At 43.2% G+C, this 17,906-nt stretch overlaps 1 protein-coding gene across 2 annotated transcripts in view; it reads left to right on the top strand.

The window, feature by feature from the left end:
* The window catches only part of MXI1 (MAX interactor 1, dimerization protein), a 55,264-nt gene that overhangs the window by 21,073 nt on the left and 16,285 nt on the right, over positions 1 to 17,906 (top strand). For both annotated transcript variants that reach the window (XM_086900346.1, XM_086900347.1), the window contains one exon: positions 5,940 to 5,969. In XM_086900346.1, the coding sequence (XP_086756472.1) occupies positions 5,940 to 5,969 (30 nt within the window). The remainder of the gene's footprint in view (positions 1 to 5,939; positions 5,970 to 17,906) is intronic.

The following is a 17,906-nucleotide window of genomic DNA, read 5'->3' as shown; positions in this document are numbered from 1 at the left end:
GTCTGATATGTCTGCTGGTTAAGTTTTACCAGTAAATAAATGCTGCTTTGTTATTGGCTCACAGTTTAGATTGTTTTCTGGCACTTTGTACAGTGGTGTTTGAGAGTCAGGTTAGCCCACTTGGCAGACAGCGGGCAAGACATCAAGGCTGGTTTAGGTTTGGGTTGTTGTTTTTTCTCACTTTCCCACTTACACTTTGCAATGGTTACATGATTTTTTGGGGGTATTTGACCCAAGAGTCAGATGGCACGAGTGTTCATGTTAGCTGTCTCTGGGATGCCTGAGAACAGCTACCTTATCCTGGGGTTCAGGGAACCCAAATTAAGTACCCTGTTCTGCTACAGGTTTCTTGTGTGACCTTGGGAAAATTATTTCTAATTTCTGTGTGTTGTTGGTGTCCCCCTGCATAAAAAGTACTATGGAAGACTTAATTTTGAAATGTTGCAAGCAGGAATAATGGTTATGGGGAGCAAGTACCAAATTGAGAGAGGCTGTGTAAATACTGTAGGTGACTTTGAATATATTTACTTCTTTAAGGGAAGTATGCAGTATACTTTTAAAAGTTGTTTCGACTGAGTCTTGCAGGAGACTTTCCCAATACTGTGTAGAAACCATGGGGTAGGGGACTTTCTAAAGTTGTGAACCACATGTAAGAGCTCTCTTCCACTCTTTGAGCTGAAAACAGACCGTGGGGCCATTTCTCCTTTTCCAAAGATGAACAAACATGAACAGATGCCAGTACGGCTGCGTTCCCTTCTCTGTTGGAGACGGAGAATGTGAACTTTGGAAAGGGTCTGGCTTGATCCTGGGAAAACAGCTTTGATCAGAGCCTTAGGAGGAATCTGATACCTTGTCCGTCTAAGAGCGACAGAAAAACTAGCCAGAGTTTGGGGCCAGGTTAATCTGGTGCATCTCCATTGACGTCAGTGAGAAGGTGAAACAGTCTGTTCCATCCCCTCACCTCAACTCCTCGTGGAGAAGAATTTACCCTGGATCTCAAGGCCAGACAGTGTAGGGGATCATGAGGTAGTAATGGCTTAAGATAACTTTTGTCTCTGGTATTGCTTGGAAGGAAATGTTTTGTTAGATTTGCTGATATGCAAGGCTGAGGTGATGTTCTTGTTAGACTTGAGGCTGCTACTTGCTAAGGGCATAAGGGTGGCAGCAGAAGGACTCCTGCTCCGGCTGTGCCATCTTCTGTTCAGCTGCATCTTGCTCCTGCTCACTGTAGGAGCTCATGGCAGTGCTGAGTACCATAAGTTGCTATGTTCCCAAGGCTCCCCTGCAGTTCTCTGAGGACCAGACTTCTGGGCCTCCCAGAGGTAAGGTATGTTCACAACTCACTTAGAAAGAGCCCTTGAGCATCTCTATCTGGGCAGGAAGAGTTAACTCTTGTGTAGCTTTCATTTGTCTTGCCATTGGGATGGAAGCCTCATGTGCTGCTGCTGGTGAAGGTTCTTTGTGGGCTTCCCAGGCTGGCTTCTGCACTGGCTTCATAAGCTACTGTGGTGTTGACCCACTTGGAGCCCTGGCAAAACACTGGGGGTCTTCAGCCGCTAAGTTCTGTTTTGTGGACACAGATGGATTTAAAATGTAAAAAAGCTGTTGATCACCCTTCTTTTCCATTATTTTATTTTGTCATTTTTGAGGAAGTACTTGCATCAAAGAGAGCAGTAATGTAGTGCACTGGTTTCAGAAGGGTTGGTTATTCTTGGCTTGGGGAACAGAAGACATTTCCTGCAGGGGAATTTAGTGGCCCAGTGAATGGGTGTCGGCAGAGCCAGAAGGTGGGAAAGGTCTGTAAAATGAAGAAGAATGAGCTTGTATATCATGTGATGATGCATAAGCAGGAAAGGTAGCTGAAACCTGAGAGAAGTAAGACAGAAAGCAGCTGGCCTGGTCTGCAGATGAATGTTCTTGTTTTGCTAAACATAATGCAGGTAACTGTACCCTAATTTTCACAAATATCCCACAAATGGTGGGATATTTATTTCATAGAAGCTGAGTGGGGTGAGTGAATTTGGAGGAGAGGCCCTGGATCTGTGTAGGCATTAAGGATGTACTGGAAGAGGGCCCTTAGTTATGGCCAGCAGCACCTCCTGAGACAACAGTCTATCTGTTGTGGTGCAGACGGAGCTCTTGGAGTCCTGGATTCCTCTGGAGCCAGGAGTTGATGCCAAATACAGGCAGGAAGATTATCAGGTTCAAGAGAGATGACAGGATCATTGGGTCTAAATGCCATCTGTGTACTACATAGGACAAGGGCTCTCGAGGGCTGTGTTTTCCTCAATAGAAAATAGTTACCTCACTGAGAACCCATACCAAAATGCAGATGTTCTGCAAATGCATGTATTGGCCCATTTATCAATAAAAAAAAAGGTCAGCTGTGTTTAATGTCATATGGCAGCTTTGATTTTAATTACAGTAAAAACCCCAATGACAAATGAATTCAGTGCTCTTTAGAGCTTGTTCCTTTCTGGTGCAGTTAGTTATGTTGCCTTACCTGTGCCTGGTCTAAGTTTGTCTGCCTCTGCCCTAGTAGAAGAGATTTTATTTAAATAAAGAAAATGGCGTAAAGTGGCAAATTAATTAAAGATTCTCATTTACTGGGGGACTTCAGTGTAGCTTAATGTTTCAGCAACATCTTGTTACTGTGTTGGATAGCAAGGTTGCAGGCAGTATCACTGTAACTGGCACAAAAAGGTTGTTGCATTTGACCTTAAATTAGAATGACTGACAATTTCTCTTCCCCTCTTTCTTCCTATTTTGTATGCAGTTTCAGGTATCTGGGGTAAATTGGGATAACTTGAGTTTGTCCTCTTTCAACTTTTTGTCACTTAAAATTTTGACAGGGACTGCTCTGCTATTTTTGTTGTTGTTTGCTTGGCTCCTTTATCTTAAGCTTCTGAAACTCATTCTTGATCTTTTTCCAAGCTGTTTTCAAAATGCAGTGAGCAGGGTCCTCCTCCTTAATAACATTTCTTCAGTTTTTAGGAGTAGTTATCAGTTTGGGTGTTTTAAATTGACTGTTAAAGAACCGACTGCTATAGAAACCTGACTTTTAAATGAAGACCCTGCAGACGGCTAGAGCTTGAGCTACTTTTAAATTACAGCTGACATTCTGAGCAGTGCCAGTACCTGTGCTTGGTCTTTTGTTTTCCCCTCTGAATGTGTTCATACCCGGCTGGCTCTGGTTTCAGCTTTGCAGGTTCTGCTTGCCCTGTCCACCTGACAGCAGGGATGTGAATTCCCCTGGTTGGTGGTCCATGCTCAGCAGCAGTGTCCTTGTTTCACTGGGTGACACAGGCTGTGGCTGTCAGCAGCAGCACAGCGGTGTCACTCTGAGCACACTGCTTACTTGCTGTTGTACAAGCAGAGTGTTCCCCAAGTTTTGGCAATAGTTTTCAGCTGTGATGTTCATGCTGTACCCATCAAAAAGCTGGTGATGGTGCACAAGGATGAGGCCTTGATTTCAGTCTGCTGATAGTCTGAGTTCTCAGTGGATGATAAGACCGGCTCACTTAAAGAGATCCAGTTACATTTGTTTCTGTATTTCTTTTTCTAGTTGTATCAGTAGAGGTTCCTCCAATTTTTTCCACTTCACTGACAGCACTTCCTTGTTTGACTCCAAATAAATCTTAGCCCAAAGATGAGGGGTAAAAACTAATCTTTAGATTAGGAGCTATAGAAAATGAAATTAATAATGAATAGAAGAGAAAGGTTTTTTTCCTTTATGTGTTGTCCAAGCAAAAGGAAACTGTTGCAGAAAATATGAGTTAGTGAATGGTGATAGTAGGGAGCAGTGCTGGACTTTTTTCCTGAATTTGGGTGAAATAAAAAATTAAAACTTTTCCAAATGGTCCCCAATGAGACTAAGCAAAACATAGGCAGGTAAGAGAAGAAGCCTCCCTGTAGGATTCATTAAATGCTGCTGAGATTCTTTTGTTTACATTCAGCTTCAGTGGGAAGGTGTTGGGGGGGTTGCTTTTTTTTCCCTGCAACAGACGTGGTTAAAAGTCACAGTGAATATTTCCTGACTTGGTGAAAAGCCTGTGACCTCTCTCAGTTGTCTTGTTCATCAGAAGGCAGATAGGTAATAAAGAGTCTCCTGTGTGAGAGGAATAAGGAGAACCTGCTGTTTTAATTTTGTTCACAGCAGTGGGCCAAACTTTGTTCTCTCAGTTCTGGCCTTGGTAATTGGCTCGATATAATATAGGAATTCAAGCCATTGCATATCTTTGGCCTTATAACTGCTAATGTCATAGCCAAGAAGAGTGCACAGTCTCCTGCAAGACCATACAGTAAAAAAGAACAATAAGCATGTTTCAAACTACATATGTGCAGTGGTTCTAATGGGTCTCAGCTCAGTCCTGATGAGTTCATTTGGGTTCAAGTTGCCTGGACAAATGGATTTTGCTGGTTTAGACTTGGGAGGGTGAGGGGAGGCATGTGGGTTTGTGAGGTTTTCTGGACTAAATATTATGTTGACATTTCTGATTCCTGGGAACCAGGGTGAAGGCATCCACTTCTTTTGGGAGGGAATTGAGGAGTCTTCTCAACATGAGGTGTTTGACTATAGTGTGCCTTGCCTTTAGGGTATCCCATAATGAGCAGGGTAGCTTGCACAGGTATGTGGTAACATTCTGTTTTTCATCTGCTCTCAGCCATGGTCAGCTAAGACTCATTTACCTTGTTTTTTGCAGACATCCACAGTTTATTCATCATTTTCAATGAGGTTCTAACACCTGTTAGGTGCTCCTCCTTCCTTTTTTTGGAGAAGCATTTAATTATGACAGGGTTTCCCTTGGAGCACATCCTCCATTCAGTTCTCTAATTGTAGAATTCTCTGTGGGATTCTCCAGATGGGGGATAGAGGATAATCTTCTCAGAGCTCCGGAAGAAATGCGATGCCAAATTAGAGAAAATAGATCCTTTTTATTAAGCTCTTGGGTTCTTTTTACTCTTATTTTAAGGTGACCTTCTGTTAAAGAGAAATGTTGGACAAATAGCTGTCCTTTTAAATAATCCTCAACAACCTTACCTGGGCTAGATAGAAATCCTGAATGGATTTAAACTTTTTTAGCCACTTATTCTATGATCACAGAGGCAAGGAGAATGAGCTTGCCTGTTTCCCCTTTGTTTCTAGTTGGTTTCATTTTCAAGCTGCAAAGCTCTAAATTAAGGAGTACTGGCAGTGTGCTTGATGTGGTGGGCAGGTATAAAGACAAAGCTCCCTCCTTTGTTGAGTGTCACAGTGTCACTTTATGGGTCACTTCACTGCATGCTGGTGTTGTGGCAGTGCTGTTCCCATCCCCAGGGGGTTTCCAGGCATCCTAAATGTGCAACACAGTGTCAATGTCTGCAAACATGGCAGTACTGGCCATCCTATTTTGTGCCCAGATGCTGGCCATGTCTGCTTCTGCTAAATTGGCTAAATCTGTCATGTGATGGCTGAAGGGCTCCAGAGACTGTCCCCACAGAGCCAGGTCTGCTGGAAGGAAGGTTCTCATGTCTTTGATGCACAAATTAGTGCTCCATGAGCTCCTGTGTTAGCAGATGATACTGATATTTTTATAGGGTGAATGAAGAAACTAAAGTGCACAGGAAAAACTTCAGTCCTGTACTAGGTTGGTGGCAGTGCCAGAAGTCTGGAGGTGGCAGACTCTGATCCCTTGTTCTAATCATTGCTCTCTTTGGGATTTTGTCTGCATTTAAGTCTCTAGGGAGTATTTCCTTTAGCAATAAGGGTACCAGCTTTTGCACTGGAGGGAAGGAACATCTTGCCAGCAAGGAGAATGAGGTTACAGATTTTAATGTATGTAGTTGGTTGGCTTTGCACTGTGATGTGCCAGTGAGGGGATGTGTACAGCTTGCAGCAGCTGAACTTTAGTGCTCAGAGATCAAAGGTGGCTAATCCAAATTATTTTTTTATCTTCCAGGTCTACGCACAACGAACTAGAAAAGAACCGGTAAGTAGCTAATGAGCTGAATTCTAAAAAATGTAGACCTACTGAGTGTAATGTGCTTTGACCTTACCCATGCAGGTGCTGTTTGATCAGCTTAGACAGCTGTGAGTGACCACACTGCATCATAGAGTTTTAAAAGTTGGGGGGAAGACACAAAAAGATCTGAAAAAGCAGCTTTGTTTTTGGTTGGGTTTTTTTTCTCTCTCTCTGAAAAGGCAAGAAGTGACCCAGTTTTGTGACTAATCTGTATGCAGAGTAAATACTGTTCTTCTCCTGACAGTGAAATCTGATTGGGGCCCTTTCCATACATGAGGTTGCTACGGGATCAGGTTTCTTGGGCACTGGGTACTATGTGTTACCATGAACCGAAGGGCAGAGCCCTGTGCTCTGCACCTTCTCCCCCCACCCCTGCACTGGGCTCTGATAGTCTCTGTAGCACAGAAGAGAATACCATTGTCCAGAGGCTCGGAGGTCTGGCTACTGTGGCACTCCTGCGGAGACTCTTCTAACCTGCTCTAGGATTGCACCTGTTTATTCTTGAATCTGATGTTTTAGCAAGCCCTGCAGTTTTGTTACTTGGCTGGCTCTGCTATGTGATTCAACTATTTTGTAACAGGAGTTAAAGTAAGACAAATACCATTGAGACAAGGGGAGCTAGTTCACACACAGATCAGATTATCGCCTTCCATTCAGGATGCTATAGTTAAGGTTGTGTCAGGGTTTCCATTATAAACTTATCTTGGCTCTTCTGTGGGATTTTAGGGGGGCTGAGGGTGGGTGTCTGTGTTTTTTGTGGCTGCTGTAACAAAGGCAGTGCTCTGGCCAGCTGCTCCTATGAAGAAACCCCCAGGGTGGGAAGGAAAGCTGAGTCTAAATAGGCTGATTGCCTCCTCTTCTCTCTTAGCAGCCATCATTTAACAAGGGATGGGAGGACTGTGAGGATGTCCAAAGACACACAGAGGCTTTGAGCCAAGTGTGTATTTTCATTCAGACAAGATCTTCCCATGTGGATTCAAGAAAATTGGAGCTGAGTACTTCATGAATTGTGTTGCCCTCAGTTTCCCCCACATCTGCCTCCCCCTAGCAGCAGCAATGCTGGGAAGCAGCTTGGTCTTTGCATGGTGTGGGTGTTTTCTTCCAGCCTGTGCTTCTACCTCATCGTATTTTTGAGTATCTACAGAGTTGCCATGGTCTTGTCTCTCTGAGTTGATGCAGTGAGGGTTTTTATTCAGGTTATGTTGCTCCCTGAGCTTCAGCCTCTCCAGTCACAGGCTGAGCTGTGCTGAGGAGTGTTGGCTCCTGGGTTTTCCCATGCTCTCTCCGGTTCTGTTTACCAGTGAGGGGAAGAAAATGCAGTCCTTGGGTCTGACCCAGAACTGAAGGTGCTATTTTCTCCATGACAACAGTAAACCGTCACTAATCTTCAATGTGCTTATTTGCATATCTAATTGTTACTGCAAATGCTGCTTGCACTCAGTACAGCTTTAGAGCAGAGCTGTCTCCATCTTTCCCTGTACCAGGCTGGTCCTATCACAGTGGCCAAGTTTGCATGGATATGTGATCATCTTCTAGCCTGAGGGCAGGTGGAAAAACTTCAAATTCCATGTGGGTGAGATCTTAGCAGCCAGTGTTGCATACTTACTGTCCAGCTAAGGACTTGTATGGACTGATGGGGTTGGGATGTGCTGGGTACCAGTTGTCTGTGTGAGTTGAGGAAGTTTCTGCCTTGATTCCCTGTCTTTAGCTGAGAACAGTAATATTATCTGAGGTAGGGATACCATAAGGACTGACTATTGACTAGCATGTCAAGAAGTGTTACTCATGACAGGAGTGTTATTGCATGAGCTTCCTCTTATGTCACCTGTTCCTGAATATTGACAAGGTGTTTGATTGCTGCAGAATTTGTCCTTCCACTCTCCGCTGGTATAATATCTCTCTCTTCCTCTCCTTTTGTCTGTTATTCTCCTTAGTCCCCTCCTGCTCCAGGCTGAAGATTCCTAACCATCAGCCTTCTCAGCAAGGTCTTTCCTCCAGGGCTTCCCATTCCGGGGCACTGTATTCCAGGTCTGTCTCAGACATGGTTTTACAAGCCTTTGGTTTTCATCCTTCTGGGAAGGGCACACGTATGATCACATTGATTGCTCTGTATAGGCAAACTCCAATATCTGGGAACTTTGATCAGGAATCTGATGTTCCTGGTTTGGGATTGTCTGTCCCTTGATTAAGATGCTGTAGCTTGATCAGCTACCCACATCTGCAAACCCAGCTAGATACTGTGTGGTGCCTTTGCTGTGTTTGCAGTGTTCATTACCAGTGATTTGGGCAGCGAGTTTCATACTGGAAGCATTTATTTTCAAACTCTACAGCAGTGTTGTCCAAGTGAGGGGGATTGCTTCCTGTGTTCTCCAGCTCCGTGTTTTATTTGCTGTGTTGTTAAGTTTGTCAGTGTCTCCAGACTTAACTGTTGCAAATATAAAAGCCCTGATACTAATGGCTTTGTGGCTGACAGGTGCTCATTTCCCCTATTATTTGAGATTATTCCTTCTGAATCTCACTGTTATCTCTATTATTGACACACACTATAATTTTCAAAATTGTCCACTATTAGGTCTCTGACTCTGTTTTTTTCCCTTCTTGTCTGTGAACAGCAGTCTTCTTATGTTCAGTTAAATTTTGGTTTAACCCATTCAACAATTACAAAGGGTTTGTTTCAAGCAGTAGCAAGAGAATATTAGTAAAATAAAATGCTCTTTTTCTTTTTGAATATGTGATTTAACTTGGACTAAGTATTGCAAAGCCAATGATGTTTTAATATATACCCCTTTAATGTAGAAAACCACCTGAAAATATATTTTAAAATATTAAAGCAATTTTTAAGGTCTACTGCTTGAAAATATTTTGCTCCAGAAACTCCACTGGTTCTGCTAAGGAGCTGTTTGATTTGGTACCAAAAATTAGCTGTAATATTTAAATGACTCCTCGTCTGGCTTTGATTTGGGTTTTTTTTATTTGAAAAGATTACAGTGACATTTATATAAGGGACTTCATTTGTTGTAAAAGATTAAAGTTAATTTATACTTATTATCTGTCATTAATCCTCACACTGAAAAATTTTATCTAATGGGTATGTGTTTCAGTTTATCTCTGCTCAGGATGAGTCATAGCTTGCGTTTAAACAAGAAACCAGTGTTCTTCTCATCTGCTGCAATACATAACTAAAATTATACTTTCTGGTCCTTTAACACACCTACCAAAAAACCTGATGTGTAAGCAACACTTCACCATTTTCTGAAAGAAAACAGGATAAAGTGTGTGACTGAAAGATGAACTTTGCAAGTGTAATATTTTCTCAGAAAGGACAACAAATTAAATTCAGGCTAAAGGTAAATATTGTATGTTGTACAGATAGTGATGTTAGCTGTTGTCTGTGAACATTTTAGACACATGCCAGTGTTAGGAGGATGTGGTCAGTGTGGTATTAAGGGCAGACACACAGCTCTGAGGTGACTTCCTGCTGCTCTGTGAAGTGGCAGTTCTGGTAGACCACCAGAGTGGTCTGTCAGAAAAGTTATGTTTCCTGACAGAGCAAAAAAGAGTTTTGTAATGCTATTGATCAGATTTAAAAAATAAAAAATAAAAAACAAAGAAAACCACCAGCATTTTTCTGTATATCATACATTGTTCTATTAGGTTTTGATGGTGATTGCTTTGTAATACAGCAGAAGGAAGGAAAACAAAGCTGAGTAATTGGGTGAAGAATGAGTTATGAGAGCATATTTTTCTTATGGTAACAATAATTCAATTCAAACAAAAGATGGATTCAAGGAGGTAAAGAGACCTCAGGATCACTTAAAATAGAATTTTCTGAAGATCTTGCAGAATTCGTAGCTCTGCAAAAATACATCATTTAGAAAGAAAAAGGAAAAAGTGTAAAGAAGACAGACTTCTAAACCAAGTTGCTAAAAGTTTGTTTCGTGTAAAAGCACAGAGTGAAGTGGTGTAACATCCTTTCTCTCTGATATCTTTTGAGATGATCGGAAGCAAAGAAGACAAACACATAGCAAGGACCAAGTACTGTGGTTTTTAGCTTGACTCTTACCAGAATCCCCCATCTTCACCCACTCCTTCTTTGACGTGAGAGACTGTTTATTGCAGAGTGGTTCTCCAAGGCGGTTTCTCACCCAGAGCTGACTGTTGTGCTCGGGTGCCTATCTGAGGTAGTGGATAAGATAAAGAAAACACCCTACTGAATGTTGAGGAGAGAACCATGACCTAGGTCAGCTTGCACTGAAACACAGGGGCCTTCTGAGGCTCTGCAGCATTTGCACCGTTTGGTTCTGTTTCATTAGAACAAGGGCTTTGAGTGTGTCTTAGGAAAAGCATTTAATGCAGGGCTTTGAAACAGTGCAGGCAATCTGTCTAGGCTGGGAAAGATAGGGGGAAGGGAAATGAAAGTATGGTGAATCCTTGCTACTCTGAATAGACAAGGATGATTGTGCTTTTGTAGTGCTATATATACTTGCCAAGGCAATCTGATCAGTGTTTGTCTTGAACCAACTAATCAATGTGGTGTTGAGTTCAGTGCTATTTATCAGGAGAGCTGGAACAAGAAACTAATCCAGTAAATTTCATTTGTTCTCTGGAGTGGGCTTTGTTTTCATGCTAACTTCATGTAGCAAACGTTGACAGTACATATTGTTTTCCTCATTAATAAAACTTGGAACCTGTGGTGTTCCTTGCAGCAGTCAGACCGTGTCCAACACAGCTGAGCATGCATCTTTCTTTGACACATCCAAAGGTCAGAGCATGCACTGCTCCTTGTGGGAACTGTAGCTGAACTCTCCTGTCTCCAAGGCCAGTGTGGAACAAGAGCTGGAGGTAGTTAGCTGTCTTCAACTCTGTTGTTTGGATGACAGATGCCTCTGTTTTCAGCTGGGACTAACAATTTTCTACAGAGCTGCAGCATGTTTCTCTGTTTTAGGAGATCTGGATAACTTATTACAGTGCTGTTCCTGTTTCTGCTTAACCTGGAGATGGTGAAGCTGGTTGTTTTTGGAGTAAGGCTGTCAGAGAGCTGTTCTTTCTGGGTATGTTCAGGCTCAGCCAGTGTTACTTAGTGTCAGTCTGCCTTTTGCTATTTCTTTGCATTGCTCTGAGAACTCACCAGTCACTGGTGTAACTGGGGAAGGCTGACCCCCACACTTGCTCATTAAAGTGCCCTGTTGGGCAGAAGCAGCATTTTGATTCACTTAAAACTGAAAGTCTGCAAAGGCTTGGTTTTACAGTGACTGGGTTGTTGAACATTCTGAACTCTGAGTACAGCTGCTGCAAAGGGACAGTTAGTCTCCATGCCAAGATTTGAAGGAAACAAAACGATCCACGTTTTATTGCAAGTCCTTTAGTACTGCTCATATAGGAATTTCTAGTTTCAATATGATTTATTTTATTATTCAAAGTGATGCAGTGAAGAATGTATGCATTCCTATCTGTCATCCTTTCTGCTCCCAGATCTCTGCACCTCCCTTAGGAATCCAATAGCCGTTGAAGAAAGAAGACGAAAAAGAACAATACCGCTATTTTGGATAAACTGTCACAAAGAAAAATGTTTTTGTTTCAACAATGTTGCACAACAAAATCACTGTTATAAGCCATTTTTCAGAAACAGATATTTATCGCAAAGCCCTTCTTAACTAAGATGTGTTTGGGACACTTTCTGATGTGTTTTTCTCCCATGGTGTAGCAAGAACTGTCAGCACAATCTGCTTGGCCTTGTCATAATGGTCTGATGCTGAGAATCCTTTCAACGTCCTGCCTCCCAGAAGGGAGACTTGAGAGGAAGCCCCCATCTTCGAAAGAAACATTCTCTGCAGTCAGATCTCTGCACCAAATGAGAGGTCACCAGTCTGATTTGGAGTGCATCATTGCCAGCTGTGGTTCCTGAATCTCTTCCCAAACTTGCATCCTCAGTTTTCTGCTTGGGTGCATTGCCATGGTTTTCTTCCAGGCTGAACCCTCTCCAGTTCTGTATATTTATGACTGTCCTCAAAAAATTATAAAGATTGGGCAAATGCCCTCTGTAATCAGTGATCTTGGACCTCTGGCTCCAGGTAGGAAGTAGGAAGTCAGGCATTCAGCTTTCCTGTTTCCATTTTCAGTCATGTCTTGGCTCTGTACTTACCATCTCTCTCCTAAATGGATCTCTGGAGGCTTTGTAGGCTTGCTTTTTTGTTGTTTTTTTTTATTCCCAGGGTGCTCTTTGAGGTGCTGAGAGCCAGCAGTCCTGATGCAACAACTTTTCTTGTTCAAGTGACTAAGATTGCTCATGGGCCTGAAAGCATTTCTAGCTAAAAGCCAGTTGGGAATTTCTGTTGTAGGGAAGATGAGGTAATAGGAATATAATTTTGAGACAGATCACCTGTTAATGACAAATTTCAGGACCTTGTACTCTTGGGGCAGAAGTTGGAGTTGTATATGTTTATCTACATCTGGTACATGGAATAATTTAGCCTGTGCAGACTTGGAATAACCAAAGGAAGTGGGATAGGAAATGAACGAAACATGCTCTTGTTCTCTTTCCTGTATGTGACCCATTTTTACCAAAGTATGACAGCTTTGATAACCTCTAACCTTATATTCCAAGGCAAGATGGGAAGAGTGAGATGGTCCCAGGTGTCTTCTGGTGTTACCTCTGCCAGGTGAGAAGCAGGAACATGGATACAGCTGGTGCCTGGATGAAGAAAGGGAGCAGGGACAAGTTTGCATTGACCCTGTCCTTTGCTCCATTGATCCACATCTCCGGCCAGCTGCTTGCCTTTTCTCTCCTTCACACAAGTTTCCCCTGTTCCACCTTCCTTCAAAACTTCATTCTCACTCCTTGTGTCCCTCTCAGTGTCCTTGTGTCCCTTCAGTGTTGGCCAGGGCCAGGAGGTGCTGCATGACACCTTCACCCATAAGGAAAGAGAAGAGGGACACAAAGTGGAGGCACATTTGCTGCTTTGGGAGGCAGCAGTGTGGTCTAATTCCTAGTTTTGGGTTCTGTGATGGTAAATTAAAGTGTGTGACAGGTGTTCACAACCTTGTCTGGAAAAGTAGAGAAGGGCTTCATCTTGCAATTGCTGAGGTTCTTGCCTGGCTGCAAGTGGTGCTGGTCACCCTGAGTAGTTTGCATAACTGTGGGCAAACAGACCTCACAGGTTTCCTCCTGAACAGTGCATGAGAAAACCATAAAACAATTAAGCAATAATAGGCAATGTGCAATCAAGGGTCAGGGATTCTCCTCACATCGAAACAAATGGATAACATGAACAGGGCTACGTCAGGGCCATGGCAGAACATAGCAGTAGATGGTTGTCATCTACCAGTGTTCCTTCTGTCCTTGGGAGATTGAACTTGTGTGGAAATAGAGATCATCTCTGCCTCTAGTGCTCTTTGTGGTTGTTCCTTACAGTGCCTATGCAAGATTGAAGTATCCTGTTTTTCAGAGGTGAAAGAGACTTGAGCCTGTTAGATGTAGGTTGAATCTCAGATAAAGATTTTGGATTTGTCTGAGTCTGGAGGAATGCAGAGGGATCCCTGCATGAGTCATGTTTTCAGCCCAGTATTCCATTAAGGAAGCCTAGGGGCTGTCCTTTGAAGCTGTACTTTATGGGTACACTGCTGCCTGAGCATCACTTCCCATTAGCTCTGTAATAAGATTTTCTGTCCCTCTTGCCTGTTAATTATTTACCTTTGAGAGTACATTCATAAAGCAACATGACTTATTTAGGGAAAAATTAAAAGCTTTTGCAAAGCATGAATGCTTTTTCTCTTTTTTTCTTCTTCTCTTTTTTTTCTTTTTTTTTTTTTTTTTTTTGCCTGGGAGTTGAGTACTTATAAGGCTCAGGATGAAGAACAGATTGCTGTGAATGGGAGATTTTGCAAATGAGCATGTTCAGCTCACAAAAGGTGAGGCAGGGAAGGGGATGTAGCAGTTACAGAGTGATCTTGTAACTGTCTGTTCAAGGGTTTCTGCACAGGAGGGGCTGAGGGAAAGGAGGATTGGTATAGAAAAGCTTATTCATGAAGCCACCAGTGGAAACAGGACATGAGTTTGAAATGCAGTGTTACTTTTATAGATGCATGGACCATGTATCAGCAGGTTCACACATGGTCCAGACTGATAGCAGTTCCTGTGGTTAAGGGTGTGGTTTTTATCATAGTAGGTAGTGAACAGCTGTACAAAATTTAGTCATGCTTACAGAGTCAAGTGCAGGCTGCTATCTCTGAGTTGTCTGGTTCCTGAGCCAGGGTGGAATATATAAAAGCATCTGAATCATTTAGAAGCACAGCTTTTAATGGCTCTTGGGTGAATACTTGCTCCTTCACTTGGGCAGTTGTTGCTCCTCTCTAGTTGTCTCTACAGCGCTGTAGTTATGCTGAGTCATTGGAGAGCAGTGCCAAGGGTTCCTTACTGTCCAGGACAGTGAATAATGCAAAAACAAAAGGAGAACATTGGATAGACACTGCTCTTCTTGTGATTAAATGAGTGTGTTTGTAGTAAAAGGGTAAGGACCCTTCCATGTGGGTGAAGGTGGCAAAGCCATACAACCATCAGGAGGGATATGTAGAAAGGTAGTTGATGCCAGACTTGATTTTGCTGCTTATTTGTGTATGGGAAGATCTCCCTTTGAGCATCCCAGGAAAGGAAAGGAACAGAACAGAAGGTTCAGAGGTGAGATCAGCCCTGAGGAGCCCACTGTGGCTGTCACTAGCCTTGAAGAAGAGCCTGGTCAGCCAAGGGTATTCCAGGACCTGACAACAGGAGGCCACCAGCATTTCCATGTACCACAGCAGTGTGTTCCTCTCCTCTTTCTCTCAGAGCTGGATTGTGCAGGAGAGATTGCTTTGGCTCTCCAAGGAAGTTCTGGGCAATGTGTCCTCCACGTTTTCCTCTCAGGAGACTTTACAGTGCTACTTAAAGAAACAACCTGCTGAACAATCGGGTAATTCATTCTAATTCCACATGGCCAAAGCCCAGCCCTTAGATGGGAATTGTTCTGTTCTTTCTAGAATCTCAATGAACTTGTTCAAATGAGTCATTCTAAAAGGAGGAGCAGTGCAGCAGGTTTATTGTAGAAATCAGAGGCTAAAACAGAGGTTACTTTGTATCTCTCATGTCTTATTTCTACCTATTTGGCCTTGTTCCCTGCGGTGGGTTGAGTTGTGGGTTGCCCAGTCAGGTTTTGCCCAGCTCTGTGGGAATCTTCCATCCAGCTTGGAAAATACCATTCATTAGCTACACTCTGGCAATATCAGGAAGCCAAGTGTGGGGCGAGTACGCACGTTTGCCCAGATGCATGGTTACGTGCAAGCACACACAAAGAGCTTGCAGTCAAAACCTACGTGCCCTTCTCTTTTTAACGGGGGAAGACAGCCCCAGCTGTGTATACAGCTTGGTGTTTCCCTTTGATCTGTATTTGTTTCCAGTGTTTCTCATAGAGTGGATCCTGGTGCTCCTCAGAGCTGTCTGCCCTTTTCCAAATTTGCAGCTGTGTAACTGCACAGCTTGCTGGGGTGCAGCCAGTTTCAGCTGGGTGGGGGGTTCCTCTTCCCTGCAATCCCTCCCGTTGTTTGCTTTGCTCCTGGTTTTTCCTTGCCACGTCAAGGAGCTGTCTCGTTCTGCTAATGGAAACAGTACCTTGCAAATGCCTCAAGATTCTCCCTTTTACTTTGCCCGCCTGCTCCCACACACATGGCACTAATGCCCTTTGCCAGCTGCAGCTGCCACTCTGGAGCAGATCTTCTTCTCTGTCACCCAGGTCAAAGCTCAGAGAGGTTTCCAGAGATTCAGCATGCTGCCCCTGCAGCTGACTCAGGCCCTGTGCATAAAGGAGAGCAAGAAACTGTGTTCTTCAGATTTCTGTGGTTTCTGAAGTTTTCTGAAGCTGTCAGGGATGGGGCTGAGAGGGACCTGCAGTGCTCATTTGGTGCCCTCATGCCAAGGCAGGATAAGCTCCATCTAAAGCTTTTCTGGCAGGTGCCAATCTAGCATGGCCTTAAAAGCTTTTGACAGCAGGATTGCATAGGGAAACAGTGCAGCCTATTGCCCTGATTAACTGTGGTTACTGCTAGAAAGTTTTGTCTAACATCCGACTAAGATAAAAATTATTTCAGCATTGTTCAAGGGAAGAAAAAAAGCTGTCCTAAGCTGAGTGCCTCTGTGAGTGTGAAGAGTTCCAAATGCTGAATATAGCAGTCAACTTTCATAGAAAGAATCACTCTATTAGACCCTCAAAAGTATGCTGAGGAGTTCTGGCTGAGATAGGCAAATGTGGGGGACAAAACCATTGATCTTTTCTTTTTCCAATGCATAAGTTTCCCACTTCACTTAACCCAAAGAGCAACTTCAGTGCCAAAAATGTGGGAAACTGGATGGGAACACTTCATCTCCCATGGATATTCTACGTAATATGACCCTCTTAGGAAATGTGCAGAGCCTGTTCTCCATATTGTGACCTCTTCCAAACTTTTCTTGGCTTGGAAAAGCAGCTTATAGGCTTGGTGTTCATTGGAAAAAGCACATATGGGGATACATTTCAGTGAAGGGATGGCAAAGGAAGAGGAGAAGTGAAATCTTATACCTAGTGTGATATACTTCAGGAAAAAATGTGAAGGCCCACTGGAGTCATGAGTGTCTCTTGGAGTTTCTTTGAGTTGTGTGTTGTGGTGATCTCTGTGAAGAGTACATGTGGTGGGGAAAGAGCAGAATGGGAAGGGGTTTGTACTGTGTGCTGGGCACACTGGAAGTATTCAGCAGAAGTCAGAGTGGAACGCTATGGTTCACAAGCAGGGGATGCCCATGATCTGATCTGATCTGATCTGATTCCCATCAGATATTAAAGGTTTTCAAGAAGTAAAAAGTTTTATGACTGCTTGATTTCAGTGTCAAAAATACAGCCTTCATCTTGTCTTCCTAATTATGACTAAACTCCTTTGAAATTCCATTTTGAGAATTTCTTTCGACACAGGTAAGAGAAGACAGATTTATGCTGCATACATGGTGTAGTATGGTTGTACTCCATATATGGAGTAGTGAGGAGTTACTGATCCATTTTGGGAAATGTGGCCATGTTGTACTCTGAGCCTTATTAATTACTGGAGAAAGGTGGCTGAATTGGCTTCCCAGAAAATTCTAGTTTCTTGGCTCTTCCCACACCCTTGTCATTGCTGAGCTACATGAGCACCTGAAAGCCAAGAGTAGCTATAGCTGTGCAGCACTCCATGAAGGAATTAGGATTAGCTCCATTTTTGTGGATGAGTGGTGTGTGCTTCAGCTCCTGAAGGATTTACCTGGGGTCATGCAAGCTGTCTGTGAACAGGTCTTCTTCCCACTTAAAGGTCTTGCCTGTTTTCTTCCTTGCCTTGCCCTTTCCTACTTGTGGAAATGACGTCTCGTTTGCTACTTCGCCCTTCCTGAAAGTGCCTGCAAGCTCTGCCAGCTCCTGGCTAGCACAGCATTAGGAAAGTCAAAAAGTTCATCCTTCTGATTTGCAGTTTGGCTCTCATGCTGAGGAGACCCACCAAGGCTCTTTCTAGGTTGTGTTTGGAGAAAATTACCTTTTTTGGTTGTTTTTTAGCTACAGTTTTTAACAGTAGTGTTTTTTCAAGCCAACAAGGGGTCATCCCCGGATGGGATGCAACACAGAAATAAAATATCTGATGGTGAAGCAGTAGTGAATCTTGCCTAAGTTCATGAGGCCCTGAGAGTAAGCACTACTCTCAGGAGCAAACAAGAGGGTGGGACTGTGATGATAAAGTGGTGCTGCTGCAGGTATTTCTGTAAGGTCATGTGGTTATTTTCTTAAAACTGCTGTGACAGCAGAGCAAATGGAAACCAGTTTCCACCAAACCAGAGGAGTAGGTGTTAGAGCTCCTCTCTCTTTTTCTTTGTCTTTTTAAATA

Source organism: Cyanistes caeruleus, chromosome 8 (genome assembly GCF_971803275.1).
Source record: "Cyanistes caeruleus chromosome 8, bCyaCae1.hap1.1, whole genome shotgun sequence".
NCBI classification, from domain to species: domain Eukaryota; kingdom Metazoa; phylum Chordata; class Aves; order Passeriformes; family Paridae; genus Cyanistes; species Cyanistes caeruleus.
The sequence above is the reverse complement of the archived record's forward strand: the minus strand, read 5'-3'. Positions and strand labels throughout refer to the sequence as shown.